Source organism: Trachypithecus francoisi, unplaced genomic scaffold (genome assembly GCF_009764315.1).
Source record: "Trachypithecus francoisi isolate TF-2019V2 unplaced genomic scaffold, Tfra_2.0 Lachesis_group5, whole genome shotgun sequence".
NCBI lineage: Eukaryota > Metazoa > Chordata > Mammalia > Primates > Cercopithecidae > Trachypithecus > Trachypithecus francoisi.
The window spans coordinates 98,410,841-98,429,265 of NW_022681470.1; the positions used below are offsets into that span (position 1 = coordinate 98,410,841).

General features: G+C 49.3%; 1 protein-coding gene across 5 annotated transcripts; it reads right to left on the minus strand.

Annotated features, from left to right (window-relative positions):
- Positions 1–195: 195 nt before the first annotated feature.
- On the minus strand, positions 196–17,476 carry TARS2 (threonyl-tRNA synthetase 2, mitochondrial). 5 transcript variants are annotated; one of them, XM_033198248.1, is made up of 18 exons: positions 17,330–17,476; positions 16,792–16,988; positions 15,722–15,845; positions 14,087–14,211; positions 13,298–13,415; positions 13,149–13,213; positions 12,023–12,101; positions 9,524–9,670; positions 9,244–9,342; positions 8,431–8,648; positions 7,231–7,393; positions 6,865–7,002; positions 6,601–6,678; positions 3,562–3,662; positions 3,264–3,365; positions 2,685–2,757; positions 1,961–2,075; positions 196–537 (listed from the first exon to the last, which is right to left on the minus strand). In XM_033198248.1, the coding sequence occupies exons 1-18, from the start codon at positions 17,393–17,395 to the stop codon at positions 389–391; spliced, it is 2,157 nt and encodes a 718-aa protein (XP_033054139.1). In that variant the 5' UTR covers positions 17,396–17,476; the 3' UTR covers positions 196–388. The 5 variants fall into 5 exon arrangements, 4 of the variants coding, with proteins under 4 accessions (XP_033054139.1, XP_033054138.1, XP_033054141.1 ...); XR_004434081.1 differs by having other exon boundaries at positions 3,264–3,361; positions 13,149–13,415; XM_033198247.1 differs by having other exon boundaries at positions 13,149–13,415.
- Positions 17,477–18,425: the final 949 nt, after the last annotated feature.

Consider the following 18,425-nt stretch of genomic DNA (forward strand, 5'->3'; position numbering starts at 1 on the left):
GCGCGATCTCAGCTCCCTGCAACCTCCACCTCGCGTGTGCCACCATGCCCGGCTAATTTTTTGTATTTTTAGTAGAGACAGGGTTTCACTGTGTTAGCCAGGGTGGTCTTGATCTCCAGACCTCATGATCCGTCTGCCTTGGCCTCCCAAAGTGCTGGGATTACAGGCATGAGCCACTGCGCCTGGCCCAGTGTATTTTTTTTTTTTTTAGTTTCATTCTCCTCACATCCAAACAGCTACAGCTTCCCTCCCTTTGTGGGGTTGCCAAACCAAGTCTCTTTTCAGGAGAGCAGACACATGCCTCCACGCAGTTCTAAGGTTCTGGGGTCTCCCATGTGAGGGAGGCTGATGGCTCTCGCAGGGTTTTGCCTCATCTATGTACAAAGGCTCAGAAAATTTCTTCGGCATTTGGGACCCTCATGTTCTGTAGTTCCACCAGTCGCTGCACAGCTTCAGGCAAGTCCCACTCCCCAAGGCGACGATTATCTCGAGTCCGAATGTTCACTGTTCTCTTACTTTGCTCTTTCTGGCCAACCACTGCAGGTAGAGGAAGTTTGGGAACCTCAGGGCAAATTCATCCACACGGGATAGTTTCTTTTGCTCTGCAGAAACTTGAGAAACCTAAATCTTTAGGAAGGGTGGGAGCAGAGCCCAGATATGGTTCACAGAAAGGAAGTATTCAGCTGTGCCTGCTAAATACTAAATGACCAGTCTTGCTCACCCTGAGGAGACAAGGAAATGCTTCAGTCCCCATAGGCCTTATCGCTTCTGGTCAGGATCTCCAGGGTCAGAGACATTAGAGTCAAGCAGAGAAAGACAAACACTGAGAACCCCACAGAGAGAAACTCTGTGTGTGTGTGTGTGTGTATCTGAAGGGGGTATTAGAGGAAGGGGAACGTGGCAGGAGTGGTGTGGCCTTTACGCTGCCCAACCTCCCCGCAACCACTTCTGACCCTTAGAACAGTTTCCTCTCATCAGTCCCACTCTGGCTCTTGGTGTCTGTTAGGGCTGGATTCACAGAGTGAGGCGCCTCTGCTGAGGAGGATGTATGCAGGGGCTGACTGGGCGGTAAGGGAGGGAGAGGGGCCATGTGTAGGTCCATGGGATTGTGGCACAGCTTGCTGTGGGTGCTTGTGGGGCGAGAGGGGTGTGCAAAACTCAAGAATCAGGTAATCTGGCTGAGGAGTTTCTGCTCCTTGCCTTTGAGATAGAGCTCTGAACCCTGGAAAATGAAAAAGGGAGCATGGCAGTGCCAGAATTTTCTCCCTAAGGCCCTTCTCCTCATCCCTTAGGGCTGATTCCATCTAGGTCTAGAATAAACAAGGGTAATTAACACCGTATTAACCCTCCTGTCCCTTTCTCTCTGATGCTCCCTTGGTTAATTAACCTAACAGACACCAACAGCTAGAGTGGAGTTAAAAAGAGAAAAACTGGCCGGGCGCAGTGGCTCAAGCCTGTAAGCCCAGCACTTTGGGAGGCCGAGATGGGCGGATCACAAGGTCAGGAGATCGAGACCATCCTGGCTAACCCGGTGAAACCCCGTCTCTACTAAAAAAAAAAAAATACAAAAAACTAGCCGGGCGAGGTGGCAGGCGCCTGTAGTCCCAGCTACTCAGGAGCCTGAGGCAGGAGAATGGCATAAACCCGGGAGGCAGAGCTTGCAGTCAGCTGAGATCCGGCCACTGCACTCCAGCCTGGGCGACAGAGCGAGACTCCGTCTCAAAAAAAAAAAAAAAAAAAAAGAGGAAAACTATTTTGAAGGTCAGAAGTGGTTATGGGGAGGGCAGGGCAATGTGAAGGAACACAGGGCCCAAATGAGTCAGATGTCCTGAATCCTGGCTCCTACCCGCTCAGGTAATGAGCCCCAATTAACCCAAATATGCATTACCAGACTTGGTAAACTTAACAGCAAGAATGCAGACGGCAGGTGGGAGAACATCGGCTCTGAGGTTCACCTTACCAAACTGAAAATTGTAGTGGGCAAGCTGGGCCCGGCGGATTCTCCGGCTGAGGGTCAGTCCAGAGTCTGCATCCAGGTCACTGACCAGTCCTGCAGCCCGCAGGCTCTGCTGTGCCTGCATCAGAGGTTTGGTGACAGGAAGTTAATTTACTGGAAAGTTGAGGAGCTAGAACAGTCTGATGCTCTTTTCCCTCAATTCTCCCATCTGTTCCTCCTTTCCCTGCCTCGGGGCTCTCCACTTCTCACCAGCAACCTCTCCTCATTTCATCTCCACATTGAGGCCTCCTCCCCATTCATCCCCAGCCCCACAACCTTTCCGTCTGCCTCCTACTGGAGATGGCCCCCCAGTTATTCCCTGGGCTTTGCCTCCTAGCCACTGCTCTACCCAACCAGCTGTTCAACTCTGGTACCATCCATATCCTTAATTCTCTCTAGAAAGGAAAAACTGTGTACTCAATCCCACTTTTGTGCCAAGTGCTCTTTTGGCGGCTTTCAACATTTGTTAATTTGTTTAATTTTCATACATCTCTACAAGGTAGGGATTAATCACATTTTTTAGATACAGGATTTCCAGCATCTAGGACAGCAGCCACTCGAGCCCAGTCTTGTGGCTCTGAGGGCTGTGCTCCTTCCTCCACCACCCGTGTGGCCTCTTCCTGCCCACTGCAGGGCACCAGACTCTCTCCTGGACCTGCTTCTGCCCCTCCTTGCCTCAACTCCTTACCTCCCTGGCATACTCCTCTTGCTCAGTCCCCACAGGGATGACCACCACCTGGAACGGGGACAGCCACAGTGGCCTGGTAGGGAAAGAACAGATGATGGCAAATTAGTTACTCTGTTTTGTTTTTTTGTTTTTTTTTTTTTTTTGAGATGGAGTCTTGCTCTGCCACCCAGACTGGAGTGCAGTGGCCGGATCTCAGCTCACTGCAAGCTCCGCCTCCCGGTTTACGCCATTCTCCTGCCTCAGCCTCCCGAGTAGCTGGGACTACAGGCGCCCGCCTCGTCGCCCGGCTAGTTTTTTTTTTTTGTATTTTTAGTAGAGACGGGGTTTCACCGTATTAGCCAGGATGGTCTCGATCTCCTGACCTCGTGATTCGCCCGTCTCGGCCTCCCAAAGTGCTGGGATTACAGGCTTGAGCCACCGCGCCCGGCCGCAAATTAGTTACTCTGGCTCTGGCCAGAAGTGTGGTTGTACAGAGCAGATTTGAGAAGGAAGGAGGCTGGCATATGAAGGGCGACAGGATCTGGAGCATAAACTATCTGGTTTGGGGCCAGAAGAGAAATCCAGGGTCAGAGGTCTCACCATTTCCCCCCGCAGCTTTCTGCCAGCACTCCCAACAGTCTTTCCACAGAACCGAGCACTGCTCGGTGAATGAGGACTGGATGCTCCAGGGCACCTGCCTGCCTTGAAAGGAAAAAGGGGGGTAGATGGAATGGTGGAAGTATCACAAATTGTGTACCCCCAAGATCACCTTCCAGTTTTTAAGAAATATTCAGCTCTGGCAGAAGAGGGTGTGGAGGATTTGGTTTTTAGGGCCAAAGGCAGAAGGACCTATTCCATGCACTGTCAAGGGAAAAGAGGATAGGGCAAGGCTTTATACCCCTTATACTGGAGGTCAAATCTCAGGGGCAGTTGGAAGTCAAGCTGAATTGTTCCACACTGATGTGGCCGGCCCAGAGCATCGTGGAGGTGCACATCAATCTACAGGAAACAGATGGGAAGGCATGAAATAAGCCAGAAGCACTATCCAGAACCACTATCCTCCATTACCTGTGCCATCCCACCCTTTAACCTACCCTCATCCCGGGCTACTACCCTCATCATATCACCCAGCTCTATCATACACTACCCCTCCACTTCACTCTACCCATCTTACTCTGGCAGTAGTTCTCAGCAGCTCTCTCCACTTAATAATGATGCTGTAATATTACCAGACGTCCACACCCTGGCCTCTCAATTCCTTGAGCTCCTCATCTCAGAGATCTTCACCAGCACCCATCTATGGCTACACCCTTTATCCTGTCCTCTCCCTCAATGGCTGTACCTCTGAAACAGTCCATCAGACACCCTACTCTGATTACTCTGATTACTGTTTCTTGGTCAGCCAGCTCTGACAATTATTCCTGTTTTTTTTTTTTTTTTTTTTTTTTTTTTTTTTTTTTTTTTGAGACAGAGTCTTGCTCTGTCACCCTGGCAGGAGTGCAGTAGCACAATTTCAGCTCACTGCAGCCTCCACCTCCCGGTTTCAAGTGATTCTCCTGCCTCAGCCTCCTGAGTAGCTGGGACTACAGGTACATGCCACCACGCCCAGCTAACACATACATATATATATATGTGTGTGTGTCTGTGTGTGTGTGTGTATGTATTTTTTTTTTTTTTTCAGTAGAGATGGGGTTTCACCAGGCTGGTCTCAAACTCCTGATCTCAAGTGATCTGCCCACTTTGGCCTCCCAAAGTGCTGGAATTACAGGTGTAGCCACCACACACGGCCATGACAACTATTCCTATTAATGGCATTTTAACTCACAGGTTCTTTTTTTTTTTTTTTTTGAGGCGGAGTCTCGCTCTGTCACCCGGACTGGAGTGCAGTGGCCGGATCTCAGCTCACTGCAAGCTCCGCCTCCCGGGTTTACGCCATTCTCCTGCCTCAGCCTCCCGAGTAGCTGGGACTACAGGCGCCCGCCACCTCGCCCGGCTAGTTTTTTTTTGTATTTTTTAGTAGAGACGGGGTTTCACCATGTTAGCCAGGATGGTCTCGATCTCCTGACCTCGTGATCCGCCCGTCTCGGCCTCCCAAAGTGCTGGGATTACAGGCTTGAGCCACCGCGCCCGGCCACTCACAGGTTCTTTAACTCCTCTTTTTCTCTCCCATCCTCAGGCCCCTCCCACCTTTGTTTCTTTCCCCATGAAGCTGTACCATTTTCCCTAGTTCCCTTGTACCATTCGTCACCTGACCTCAGGTGATCCACTTGCCTCAGCCTCCCAAAGTGCTGGGATTACAGGCATGAGCCACTGCACCCAGCCTGTTTTATTTTTATTTTTTGGGACGGAATCTTGCTCTGTCACCTAGGCTATGGTACAATGGCGTGACGTTGGCTCACTGCAACCTCCGCCTCCCAGGTTCAGTGATTCTCCTGCCTCAGGCTACCGAGTGGCTGGGACTACAGGTGTGTAACACCTCACCCGGCCAATTTTTATATTTTTAGTAGAGATGGGGTTTTGCCAAGTTGGCCAAGCTGGTCTCGAACTCCTGACCTCAAGTGATCCACCCACCTCGGCCTCCCAAAGTGCTGGGATTACAGGCATGAGTCACTGCACAGGCCTCATTTATTCACCTTCTAACCCCACCCTCAGGCCCTACTTTACTGAAAATGGTCCTTTAAAATCCATCAGCCTTTTTACTAAATCCAGTGGATACTTTTCAGTCCTTTTTTTCCCTTGACTTCTTTTTTTTGAGACAGGGTCTCACTCTGTCACCCAGGCTGGAGTACAGTGGGGCGCGATCTTGGCTCACTGCAGCCTCTACCTCCTGGGCTCAGGTGATCCTCCCATCTCAGCCTGCTGGGTAGCTGGGACCACAGGCATGAGCCACCGCACCCGGCTAATTTTTTTTTTTTGGTAGACACAGGGTCTCCCTATGTTGTCCAGACTGGTCTGCCGTGTGTTTTTATGCCTATCTCCAGCCTCTGCCTACACTATTCCCTCCTGAAACATATCTTTATTTGGCCAACACTCACCTTTCAGATTGGAAAGTGATTCCTGCAGGAAACCTTTTGTAACCTCCCGGAGTAACGCTAACCCCAGCTAACATGCTCTCTTGGTACCTACACAGCATGGATCTCGCAGCACTGACATGGCCTAATTTAACTCCAGTAGCCCTCACTATATTGCAAATGCCAAGAGGGCAGAACATATCTTGTTTCTCTTTATATCCTACATAACTTAAAAAAAAATTTCTTTGTGGCCGGGTGCGGTGGCTCACGCCTGTAATCCCAGCACTTTGGGAGGCTGAGGCGGGTGGATTGCCTCAGGTCAGGAGTTCGAGACCAGTCCGGCCAACATGGTGAAACCCTGTCTCTATTAAAAATACAAAAAAAGGCCGGGCGCGGTGGCTCAAGCCTGTAATCCCAGCACTTTGGGAGGCCGAGACGGGCGGATCACGAGGTCAGGAGATCGAGACCATCCTGGCTAATACGGTGAAACCCCGTCTCTACTAAAAAATACAAAAAACTAGCCGGGCGAGGTGGCGGGCGCCTGTAGTCCCAGCTACTCGGGAGGCTGAGACAGGAGAATGGCGTGAACCGGGAGGCGGAGCTTGCAGTGAGCTGAGATCCGGCCACTGCACTCCAGCCTGGGCGGCAGAGCCAGACTCCGTCTCAAAAAAAAAAAAAAAAAAAAAATTAGCCAGGTGTGGTGGTGTGCACCTGTAATCCCAGCTACTCAGGAGGCTGAGGCAGGGGAATTGCTTGAACCAGGGAGCTGGAGGTTGCAGTGAGCTGAGATCACGCCACTGCATTCTAGCCTGGGTGACATAGTGAGACTGTCTCAAAAAAAAAAAAAAAAAAAATTTGTATCTATTAAATATTTACTAAAACAAAGCAAAACATAAATACAACAATAACCAGGGTCCCAAGCTTACCTTAGGTCCATAGAAGGCACCATCTCCAGAGTTGAGGTCCCAGGGTTCTCCAAATTCCTTCAGGGCCTGTTGAAGGACCTTTGAAGGAATGAGACAAGAGTGGAATAGAATACATCATCTTAGACTTCAAAAACAACACATCTGGTCAGTCCTCAACAAATGACCCACTCACCAGATGCCTCTGAGAACCTTGGTTACTGTATTCTCCACTCCTTCCCACCAGGGAGTGGTTTATCTGCCTCTATTTCTGTACCTCCTACTCACCTGTTCGGCCTGGTCCCAAAGGCAAGGGTCCCCCAGGAAGCCAGATGGCCGGGTAGACAGTGCCAGGCGGAAGGAGAAGCCAAGAACAGCATAGACGGAACGGAGGAAATCAAGACAGCTTTGGATCTCTGCTTCCAGCTGGGGGCAGGAAATATGGGTCAGTGAGCTGTAAGCCAGCTAGAGATCAGGGATGCTGGCAGTTTGAGGAAAACAAAGGGCAAAAACAGAGATGAAGCAGAAGCAAGCTAGGGGTAGAATGTAGCTGAATTATAGTACATATAGGGGGCAAAAAAAGATCAGGGGTTTGCAGGTTCATAGGGAGAAAGGTGGTTTAGAAAAGCTTTGGTGGAGCCAGGGAAAGGCCACCTGATCTGTTGTACAGAAGATGTGAGCGTCATCCTGCTGGAAGCACCGCAGTCGCGTCAGTCCCCCCAGACCACCAGAGGCTTCAGCCCGGTGTAGGGCCCCAAAGTCAGCTAGTCGCAGGGGCAGTTCCCGCCAGGATCTGGGCCGGTGGGCGAACATCAGGCTGAGGTTGGGGTGCAGAGGGGTCAGGGCCATAGGGAGGACTAGTCCCTGAAGACTGCTCCTCCACCCAATCTGCTTGCCTACCTTCTCTGCACCATCTGCTATAGCCCTCTCCAACCTCAGCACATCCTCCCACTGAGTCCTGTCAATCCCACTCATCACAGTCTGAGCCCTGCGGTTCAAAAGTGGATTTCTCAGTAACACAATAACAGACATCATTTACTGTTTCCCTGTTCTGTGATAGTCACTGAGCTGAGGGAGGAGCCTTAGATAGCAACTTAAAGGAGACTGAGACCCAAAGAGGTAAAATGAGTTTCCCAAATTCACACAGTTAGCTAGGGGGAAGATTCTAGGCTCAAATCAGGTGTCCCAATACTCTTTCCAAGGTACTTTCTTTTTTTTTTTTTTGAGACGGAGTCTCGCTCTGTTGCCCAGGCTGGAGTGCAGTGGCGCGATCTCGGCTCACTGCAAGCTCTGCCTCCCCAGCTCACACCATTCTCCCGCCTCAGCCTCCCGAGTAGCTGGGATTACAGGCGCCCGCGACCACACTTGGCTAATTTTTTGTATTTTTAGTAAAGATGGGGTTTCACTGTAGTCTCTATCTCCTGACCTCACGATCCACCCACCTCGGCCTCTCAAAGTGCTGGGATTACAGATGTGAGCCACTGTGCCCGGCCTCTTTTTTTTTTTTTTTGAGATGGAGCTTAGCTCTTATTGCCCAGGCTGGAGGGCAGTGGTATGATCTCAGCTCACTGCAGCCTCCGCCTCCCAGGTTCCAGTGATTCTCCTGCCTCAGCCTACCAAGTAGCTGGGATTACAGGCACGTGCCACCATGCCTGGCTAATTTTGTATTTTTAGTAGAGACAGGGTTTCTCCATGTTGATCAGGCTGGTCTTGAACTCCCGACCTCAGGTGATCCGCCCGCCTCAGCCTCCCAAAGTGTTGGGATTATAGGCGTGAGCCACCACGCCCGGCCCCAAGGTGCTTTCTATTATTTAATATTTAGCAACTTGATTGTAACCCTAGCTCCCAGCTTACCAGTGTGCAGGGCAGTTCATGGGCTTGAGGGCGAGTATATCTGCCGTATGCCTGGTAGAATCATCACTCTGGGAGCTGGCAGGCCTGTCAGAGCCTGGGGGCTGCACAGCAAACATGTCTTCCTGATAATGCTCCCAGTGCCCTGACTGTTCCCAGAGTTTAGTAGAAAACAGTGTGGGAGTTTTCACCTCAGAGAAACCACGACGGGCATACTCAGCCTGGAGAGGAGGGTACAGAAATGAAAGGTCAGAGTAACTGGAAGGAAACCAGGTAGGGTGTCAGTTGTGTGATCTTCCTGGGCCCTCAGGCCATGCTGATTGCAACCACAACCTATTAAATACCATGTCCCATCTCTATGCTCCCCAACTGCAGACCACACAGTTGTAGTATTAAAGGTCACCAGCACTTTCAATATTTATGGTTATGATTCCAAACCGCCCCCCTCTTTTTTTCTCAAGACAGAGTCTCACTGTATCACCCAGGCTAGAGTGGCTCGATCTCAGTTCACTGCAACCTCCCGCTCCCGGGTTCAAGGGATTCTCCTGCCTCAGACTCCCCAGTAGCTGGGGCTACAGGTGTTGCCATCACACTCAGCTGATTTTTGGTATTTGTTTTAGTAGAGACGGGGTTTTGCCATGTTGGCCAGGCTGGTCTCAGGTCATCTTCCTGGCTCGGCCTCCGAAAGTGCTAGGATTACAGGAGTAAGCCACTGTGCCCGGCCCCAACCCCCATCTTTTAACACAAACACCTTAGCTTCTTCTAGGCCCTCAGCCCCACCCTGGTCTTCTTTCCTCTAGACCTGGGTCTCCTTACCCTGATAAATGCCACTAGTGCATTATACACCCTCGTCCCTCGTGGCAGGAAGAAGCAGCTCCCAGGGCTCAGTTCATGGAAGAAGAAGAGCTCCTGTTCCTGGGGTCAGGAATAGCAATATTGGGTCACTTCAAGGGCAAGGAGGTGGCTTTGGAACTCAGAACAACTGATGGAGCTGCTCAGTCTCTGTGACTGAATCTGCTCCCAATTTCATCATCAGGTTGCGTCATCTCTCTCCAACCCTTATCACCATCCGTCCCTATCTTCCCAATCTCTGTACCTTCCCAATGCGCCGGTGGTCCCGCAATTCTGCTTCCTCCCTCCATGCTTCCCAGGCTCTCAGCAATTCTGTTGTGGGGAAGGAAATCCCTGACACTCTCTGCAGTGTCTCTGGGGCCCCTGAAGACCTCCATAAGGATGATGAGTTCTGCGTGAGGACATAGGGGATCAAAGGAAAGATGAGGACTGAAGGCCCCCAACCTTTTTCAAGACTCATATGATACTCTCAGTGTTAAGTGTCACAGGTATGCCTCTTGACAACAGTCCCACCAGTAGGATGAACACCTCCATCCTCTAGACACCTTTCTTCTAGATTACAGTGTTGAAATTGCCTGACTCTTCATTCCTACATCCAACCTGGTCAAGTCTAACCTTACCTTGCCATCTCTTTTTCTCCCCATTCTTACTACCCCTTTACTTAGTTCCTTCCCATTCTAATCAATGACTGTTTAGAGGAGTAACCATAAGCTCTGGTCAAATGTCACTTTATTCCTCCATTTATCAATATCCTATATAGCTGCTAGAAAAGTCAGTCTTCTATACCATATCCCATTCCGGGCCACATGAAATCCAAAAGCCTGTACCTGCTGTCTCCTTTAACAATACTAATGAAAAGCCGGGCACGGTGGCTCACACCTGTATTCCCAGCACTTTGGGAGGCTGAGGCGGGTGGATCACAAGGTCAGGAGTTCGAGACCAGCCTGACCAACATGGTGAAACCTTGTCTGTACTAAAAATACAAAAATTAGGCCGGGCGCGGTGGCTCAAGCCTGTAATCCCAGCACTTTGGGAGGCCGAGATGGGCGGATCACGAGGTCAGGAGATCGAGACCATCCTGGCTAATACGGTGAAACCCCGTCTCTACTAAAAAATACAAAAAACTAGCCGGGCGACGAGGCGGGCACCTGTAGTCCCAGCTACTCGGGAGGCTGAGACAGGAGAATGGTGTGAACCCGGGAGGCGGAGCTTGCAGTGAGCTGAGATCCGGCCACTGCACTCCAGCCTGGGCGACAGAGCAAGACTCCGTCTCAAAAAAAAAAAAAAAAAAAAGGGCCGGGCGCGGTGGCTCAAGCCTGTAATCCCAGCACTTTGGGAGGCCGAGACGGGCGGATCACGAAGTCAGGAGATCGAGACCATCCTGGCTAACACGGTGAAACCCCATCTCTACTAAAAATACAAAAACTAGCCGGGCGAAGTGGCAGGCGCCTGTAGTCCCAGCTACTCAGGAGGCTGAGGCAGGAGAATGGCGTGAACCCGGGAGGCGGAGCTTGCAGTGAGCTGAGATCCGGCCACTGCACTCCAGTCCCGGCGACAGAGCGAGACTCCGCCTCAAAAAAAAAAAAAAAAAAAAAATTAGCCAGGCGTGGTGGTGCGCATCTGTAATCACAGCTATTCAGGAGGCTGAGGCAGGAGAATTGCTTGAACCTGGCAGGTGGAGGTTGCAGTGAGCTGAGATTAGGCCACTGCACTCCAGCCTGGGCAACAGAGTGAGACTCTGTCTCAAAAAAATAAAAATAAAATAAAATAAAACTGTTAAACAGTACTAATGAGAAACAGCCTATACATGTGTGTATGTGTGTGTGTATCTATCTGTCACCCAGGTTGGAGCGCAGTGGCGCGATCTCGGCTCTCCAAGCTCCGCCTCCTGGGTTCACACCATTCTGCCTCAGCCTCCCGAGTAGCTGGGACTACAGGCCACTGCCACCACACCCAACTAATTTTTTGTATTTTTAGTAGAGATGGGGTTTCACTGTGTTAGCTAGGATGGTCTTGATCTCCTGACCTCGTGATTCACCCACCTCAGCCTCCCAAAGTGTTGGGATTACAGGCGTGAGCCACTGCCCTGGCCCCTATATGTATATTTTTTGAAGCAGAGTCTCACTCTGCTGCCCAGGCTGGAGTGCAGTGGTACGATCTTGGCTCAATGCAACCTCTGCCTTCCAGTTCAAGTGATTCTCCTGCCTCAGCCTCCTGAGTAGCTGGGACTACAGGTGCACGCCACCACGCCCAGCTAATTTTTTATTTTTAGTAGTGATGGGGTTTCATCCTGTTGGCCAGGCTGGTCTTGAACTCCTGAGCTCAAGCTATCCACCCAACTTGGCCTCCCAAAGTGTTGGGATTACACGTGTGAACCACTGCACCTGGCCAACAGTCTATATTTTATTTTATTTTTTTTTTTTGAGACGGAGTCTCGCTCTGTTGCCCAGGCTGGAGTGCAGTGGCCGGATCTCAGCTCACTGCAAGCTCTGCCTCCCGGGTTTACACCATTCTCCTGCCTCAGCCTCCCAAGTAGCTGGGATTACAGGTGCACACCACCACGCCCGGCTAATTTTTGTATTTTTAGTAGAGATGGGGTTTCACCATATTGACCAGGCTGGTCTCAAACTCCTGACCTCATGATCCACCTGCCTTGGCCTCCTAAAGTGCTGGGATTACACGTGTGAGCCACCATGCCCGGCTGAAAATAGGAATCTTAACCTAACTCTGTTCCACAACTGACCGATAGCAGCTTCAGTCCTCCAATCTGTCCAGTATGCCGAAGGTGGGGGCCTTGGCAAAGGTCAACCAATGTGCCACACCTGGGAGAAAGAAGAGGCCAGTTAGTGATTTTCAGAATCTTTAGCTTCTAGCTTTCTCCCTCTCATGGTCTTTTTTTTTTTTGAGACGGAGTCTTGCTCTGTCGCCCAGGCTGGAATGCAGTGGCCGGATCTCAGCTCACTGCAAGCTCCGCCTCCCGGGTTTATGCCATTCTCCTGCCTCAGCCTCCCGAGTAGCTGGGACTACAGGCGCCTGCAACCTCGCCTGGCTCGTTTTTTTTTGTATTTTTTTAGTAGAGACGGGATTTCACCGTATTAGCCAGGATGGTCTCAATCTCCTGACCTCGTGATCCGCCCGTCTCAGCCTCCCAAAGTGCTGGGATTACAGGCTTGAGCCACCGCGCCCGGCTCTCATGGTCTTTAGCTGACAGAAAGAGGTGAACAGAAAGGAACTGTCCTACTGAGAGAGGGCAATGGCAGATAAAAATCAATTCCCCGGCAGAGCGCAGTGGCTCATGTCTATAATCCCAGCACTTTGGGAGGCCAAGGCGGGCAGATCACGAGGTCAGGAGTTTGAGACCAGCCTGGCCAATATGGTAAAACACCGTCTCTACTAAAAATATAAAAATTAGCCAGGCATGGTGGTGCGCGCCTGTGGTTCCAGTTACTCAGGAGGCTGAGGCAGAAGAATTGTTTGAATCCGGGAGGCAGAGGATGCAGTGAGTTGAGATCATGCCACTGCATTCCAGCCTGGGCAACAGAACACAACTCGGTCTCAAAAAAAAAAAAATTAGCCAGGCATGGTGGCACATGCCTATAATCCCAGCCACTCCGGAGGCTAAGGCAGGAGAATCACTTGAACCCGGGAGGCGGAGGTTGCAGTGAACCGAGATTGCGCTACTGCACTCCAGCCTGGGAGATGGAGCAAGACTCCGTCTCAAAAAAAAAAAAGAAAAAAAAAAATCAATTCCCATTCCCATTTCTTTTTCTGGATCAACACAAATTATCTTCTTTCTTCCCTTATCACATTTCTGGCCTTCTTCAGTGCTTCCCTACCTCTCCGTTTGCTTTAATCTTGACAATTCCTACCCATATACTGTTGCTGTTGGACCTGTCACTCTCTCCTCGATCAAGTGAAGCTTGAAGGGGTTATCCTGGAAAAAGGTAGAAGGGAGATTGAAGAAGTGTTTATTCCCACAAAGATGTCCTGGAAGAGCCACCTCTTCCCTCCATCCCACCTTGAACAGCTGGCGAAGCTGATCCCGTGAAGCCTCTAGCCTCCGGAAGGGTTGAGCAGCAGCTGTAAGTTCCTGGCAAATCCGCTCCAAAACAGGCAGCTCTGAGCCCCGGATTGTCCTGGAAAGAGGAGAATTGGTTGGGTTACATCCTATGAGGTACATCAATCACCTGGGTGACAAACCTGTTGGCTAGGGGGCAAGGTCCTGTCCTTCAGGATAAATCTAGAGTTATAGGCAAAAACAGACAAACTCAGAGAAAATATAAATAGGAAATCAGGTTACAGATATTACAGCTGGAGAAAAAGCTCTATGCATGAAGTTAAAAGTTGAATGCAGGAAATCTGGATGGACAAAGTTAGAACAATAGTAATGAGGGAGATTAAGTAAAACTTGAATTTATGAAAGCTAACAAGTAACAAGGCAAGTTGTTTCTTCTTTTTCTTTCTTTTTTTTTTTTTTGAGAGAGTGTCTTGCTTTGTCGCACAAGCTGGGTGCAGTGGTTAAGATCATGGCTCACCACAGCCTCAACCTCCCAGGCTCAAGTGATCCTTCCACCTCAGCCTCCCAAGTAGCTGGGACTACACGTGCACCAGCCAAGAAGGTAAATTTCAAGCAGAGTTAGAAGAGGGACATGGACTAGCACAGAAGGAGGTACTGTCATAGTTGATTGAGACCTAAAGAAACCCTCCTCCTCCAGCTTCCTCCTCCAAATGGAGCAAGCCCAAGGCCCCTGAAAAGAGCCTCAGAAACCATCCCAGAATCATTCTCCTCCTTCCTTTCATTACTCACCTCTCCTTTCCTAGGAAGAAATCATGGTAAAAGCCATATTCTGTACTTGGACCTCTGCAGAGAACAGCACCTAGGAATTGTTCAGCTGCTGCCCCCAGGACATGGGTGCTGGAGTGCCAGAACACCTGGGTTGACAAAAAAGGGGTTCACAAGTTCATAAACTTGTCCCTAACCCCTAGATCTCTGAGCTCTTCCTCGCAAAAGCTGGTAGGAAAACTGGTATGGTTCTTCTAGGAGTAACTACCACAAAATGGGGATCCTAGATTTTGGGGATCTACTAAAAAGTAACAAGCTTAAAAAAAAAGGGCTGGGCGCAGTGGCTCATGCCTGTAACCCCAACACTTCAGGAGATCAAGGCAGGTGGATCATCTGAGGTCAGGAGTTTGAGACCAGTCTGGCCAACATCGTGAAATCGTCTCAACTAAAACATACAAAACTAGCCAGGCGTGGTGGCGTGCGCCTGTAATCCCAGCTACTCAGGAGGCTGAGGCAGGAGAATCACTCGAACCTGGGAGGCGGAAGTTGCAGTGAACTGAGATCATGCCACTGCACTCCACCCTGGGTGACAGAGTGAGACTCCATCTCAAAAAAAAAAAAAAAAAAAAAAAGACTGAATAGAAAAGAAAGAAGGCCAGTATCTTTTCTTCTTTCAGTGTATAGAAGCTCCAGCCCCACCCCTTAATCCTTGGTGCTTTCCAGTTCCAAAGTATAGAAGCTGGAGATCAGTCAGTCTTCTGCTGCTCCTGTAAGCTTTTAGGGCTTCAGAATAATTTTTTTTTTTTTGAGATGGAGTCTTGCTCTGTCGCCCAGACTGGAGTACAATGACGCGATCTCAGCTCACTGCAACCTCCACCTCCCAGGTTCAAGCAATTCTCCTGCCTCAGCCTCTCAATTAGCTGGGATGACAAGCGCTCACGACCACACCCAGCTAATTTTTATATTTTTAGTAGAGACGAGGTTTCACCATGTTGGCCAGGCTGGTCTTGAACTCCTGACCTCAGATGATCCACCCGCCTGGCCTCCCAAAGTGCTGGGATTACAGGCATGAGCCACGGTGCTTGGTCAGAATATGCTATGTTCTTAAGACAGTGGTTACTTAGGTCTCTGTTTGGTCTTTTAGTCCTATTTTTTTCTGTCCCATGAATCTAGTGCGATACAACTATTCCTCTTGGATTTGGTCACTATTTACACATAGATGGCAGAACTCTGTTTTTCTGGATCCTAATAGGCGAGGTCTGCGTTACCTGAGCTGACATGAAGAAGACAAGGTGGGGAGATGACCAGGTTGTGTGCTCAGCTGTATAAGCCATGTGAGAATTGAATATACACTACAGATGACTTATAATGTATGTGCTCAGAAGTTGAGGAGGCTGAATTTACATATTTATCCTTTTGTTTTTCAACAAATCATCTCTCTCCCTTTCACTAGCAAAAATGTTTGCTTAATAGATCGAAGCTAAGTTAAAAACTTTCACCATAAGTTTCCTAACCAGAAGTAGTCAAGACAGTCTGTGATAGGTCTTCTTCCCAAGTGCAAATGGAGAAACTGAGGCAAAAGAATAAAATGTTAGAATTTCCTGCTATAATATCTCTTGGTTTAGTAGTCACTGCATTCCTGATAAGAAAGAAACTTACTGCTTTCCCCTCTGGGGAATCGAATGTCAGAAATCTGAGGTCAGAATCTGTCTCCAAGGGCCGCTCCAGATCATAAGGTTCTCCGTTCACTTGAGCAGCCACTGCAGTATCTGCCAGTGTTGAACTTCAGCAGTGGGAGGTGGGGATGAAGAAAAAGACAGGGTTACAAGGCACAAAAAAGAAAATACCACATGTTCTGATTCCTATATAGGAGTTTAAAGAGTTGATCTCACAGTGGTAGAGAATAGAGTGATAGTTACCAGAGGCTGGGAAGGATGGGGGAGGGGAGATGAAGAGGTTAGCTAAACAAAAATAAGAGTTACAAAATAAGTACAAAAATGGGTACAAAAATAAGAGTTAGACGGAAGGAATATGCTCTAATGTTCCACAGCAGAGTAGGGTGAATACAGTTAATAATAATTTGTTGTATATTTCAAAATAGCTAGAAGATTTGAAATGGTCCCAATACAAAGAACTGATAAATATTTGGGGTAACAGATATCCTGAACACCCGGATTTGATAATTACATATTGTATGCATGTATCAAAATATCACATATACCCCATTCATATGTTCAATTATTATGTATCAATTATTAAAAAGTAAATTAATGATTTAAAAAAGACAGGGTTACAATCCACAGTGGAGAGAAAGTTGCTCATCTCTCAGCAACTGTAAACTTGCAAAGGTGAAATGAGTTACCAGAGCAACAGAAGCTTTCATTTCTTTCTCCAATGAAAGGACAGAGACTCTGATGCAGAAACTAATACAGATTAAACAAATCTCAGGCCAGGTTTGGTGGCTCATGCCTGTAATCCCAGCACTTTGGAAGGCTGAAATGGAAGGATTGCTTGCGCCCAGGAGTTCAAGACTAGCCTGGGTAACGTGGAGAGACCCTGTCTCTATAAAACAACAACAACAAAAAAAACAAAAACAAAATCTTCGGGAAAGGTTATCTTGATGGGGATGGAACAGAAACAAGCAGATCAAGTTTTCTTCCCCTGCTCAAGTGAAGAGAAAGTAAAAGGGCAGAAGGATAATCCTGGTAGTTACAGGATGGGCCTGTTACCTGATCTGCCGGGCTAGTTGGTAGGGGGTTGTGTTCCATGCCACAGCATCAATTTTCTGGCCTCCAGGAAGTGTTATCTTAATAGTCCGGGGTTCCTTCTGTGCTATGCTTGCTAATCTCTTTACCTGAGCAGACCACAGCTCCTCAAAAAGGCCAAGCCGCTCTGCCAACCAGCGTGGAGGGGTCGACACAACTGCCTGGAGGGAAAGATATATTAGCAGGTTAACACACGTCCCATCATTCTTTCTTAGAATTGGGGATGATGGCACTTTGGGATGGTAAAGTGGACTTCGTCCGAATTCCTACTCTTTAAGGGGACTGGGTGATACAGGCCCTACGCTGGGGACCCTTCAAGCTCTGCGCTCCCCAGACCGCTAACTCGAGAATTAGATAACGAGTTTAAATATGAGACCTTTTCTGGGGGCTCCGAGGACCAGGGAGAGGAGGAGTGGCGTGAGGCTGGGTTAACATAAAAATTTGGGGGCTTCGGCTGGGCTGGGTCTGATGAGGATCGGAACTTTGGGGGTGCCTCACGCACCGTGTGTAGCCTGCAAGCCTGTAAACCTTGGAGCCGGAGCCGCCGCCACCTCTGATACAGTCCCATGTTCCTACACACCCGTGCCTACATCCTCAGATTATCGCCGCTTCTCCTACATATAATTCTTCATTGGGTTCTGGTCCAACAAAGTCCGTGTCTATTGGTTACTATAGCTGCCACTCTAGTCTGGCACCACCTCCAGGAACTCCGAAGAGGTACACCCCACACAGCACGAGCAGCAGTGTGAGTAGTTCCGGCTGACCGGAAGACCGAAAGTGTAACACACCCTCGCTATCCGCCCCCAGACCCGTGGCGTTTCAGCTGAAACCCAAAAATAGCAATTATGCGTCCTGTGGCTTTGAGGACAAGAGTAGGTGAACTTTTGAGGGCGAGAGTGGGAGAAAAACAGACAGGAAATGGTAGTTAGTAATTTCCCTTTAACTATACGTTTTATTTTACATGGTTCTTACAGCAAGTAACAAAATTTAAGAGCATAGACTGGGCCGGGCGCGGTGGCTCAAGCCTGTAATCCCAGCACTTTGGGAGGCCGAGACGGGCGGATCACGAGGTCAGGAGATGGAGACCATCCTGGCTAACACGGTGAAACCCCGTCTCTACTAAAAAATACAAAAAAACTAGCCGGGCGAGGTGGCGGGCGCCTGTAGTCCCAGCTACTCCGGAGGCTGAGGCAGGAGAATGGCGTGAACCCGGGAGGCGGAGCTTGCAGTGAGCTGAGATCCGGCCACTGCACTCCAGCCCCGGCGACAGAGTTGAGACTCCGTCTCAAAAAAAAAAAAAAAAAAAAAAACAGAGCATAGACTGGGGAACTAGACCTTGTGTAAATTCTGGATCTGCCATTAACTATGTAATTTTGGGAAGATTATTTAACGTCTCATATTTATTTAATAGAGACCGGGGATGGGGGGGGTGGGTCTCACTATGTTGGCCAGGGTAGTCTTGAACTCCTGGGCTCAAGCAACTCCCGCCCTTTGCCACCCACTCCCGGCCTCCCAAAGTTGTGGAATTACAGGCGTGAGCCACCTTGCCTGACCTACTTAATTTCTCTAAGCCTCAATTTTCTCAACTATAAAATGAG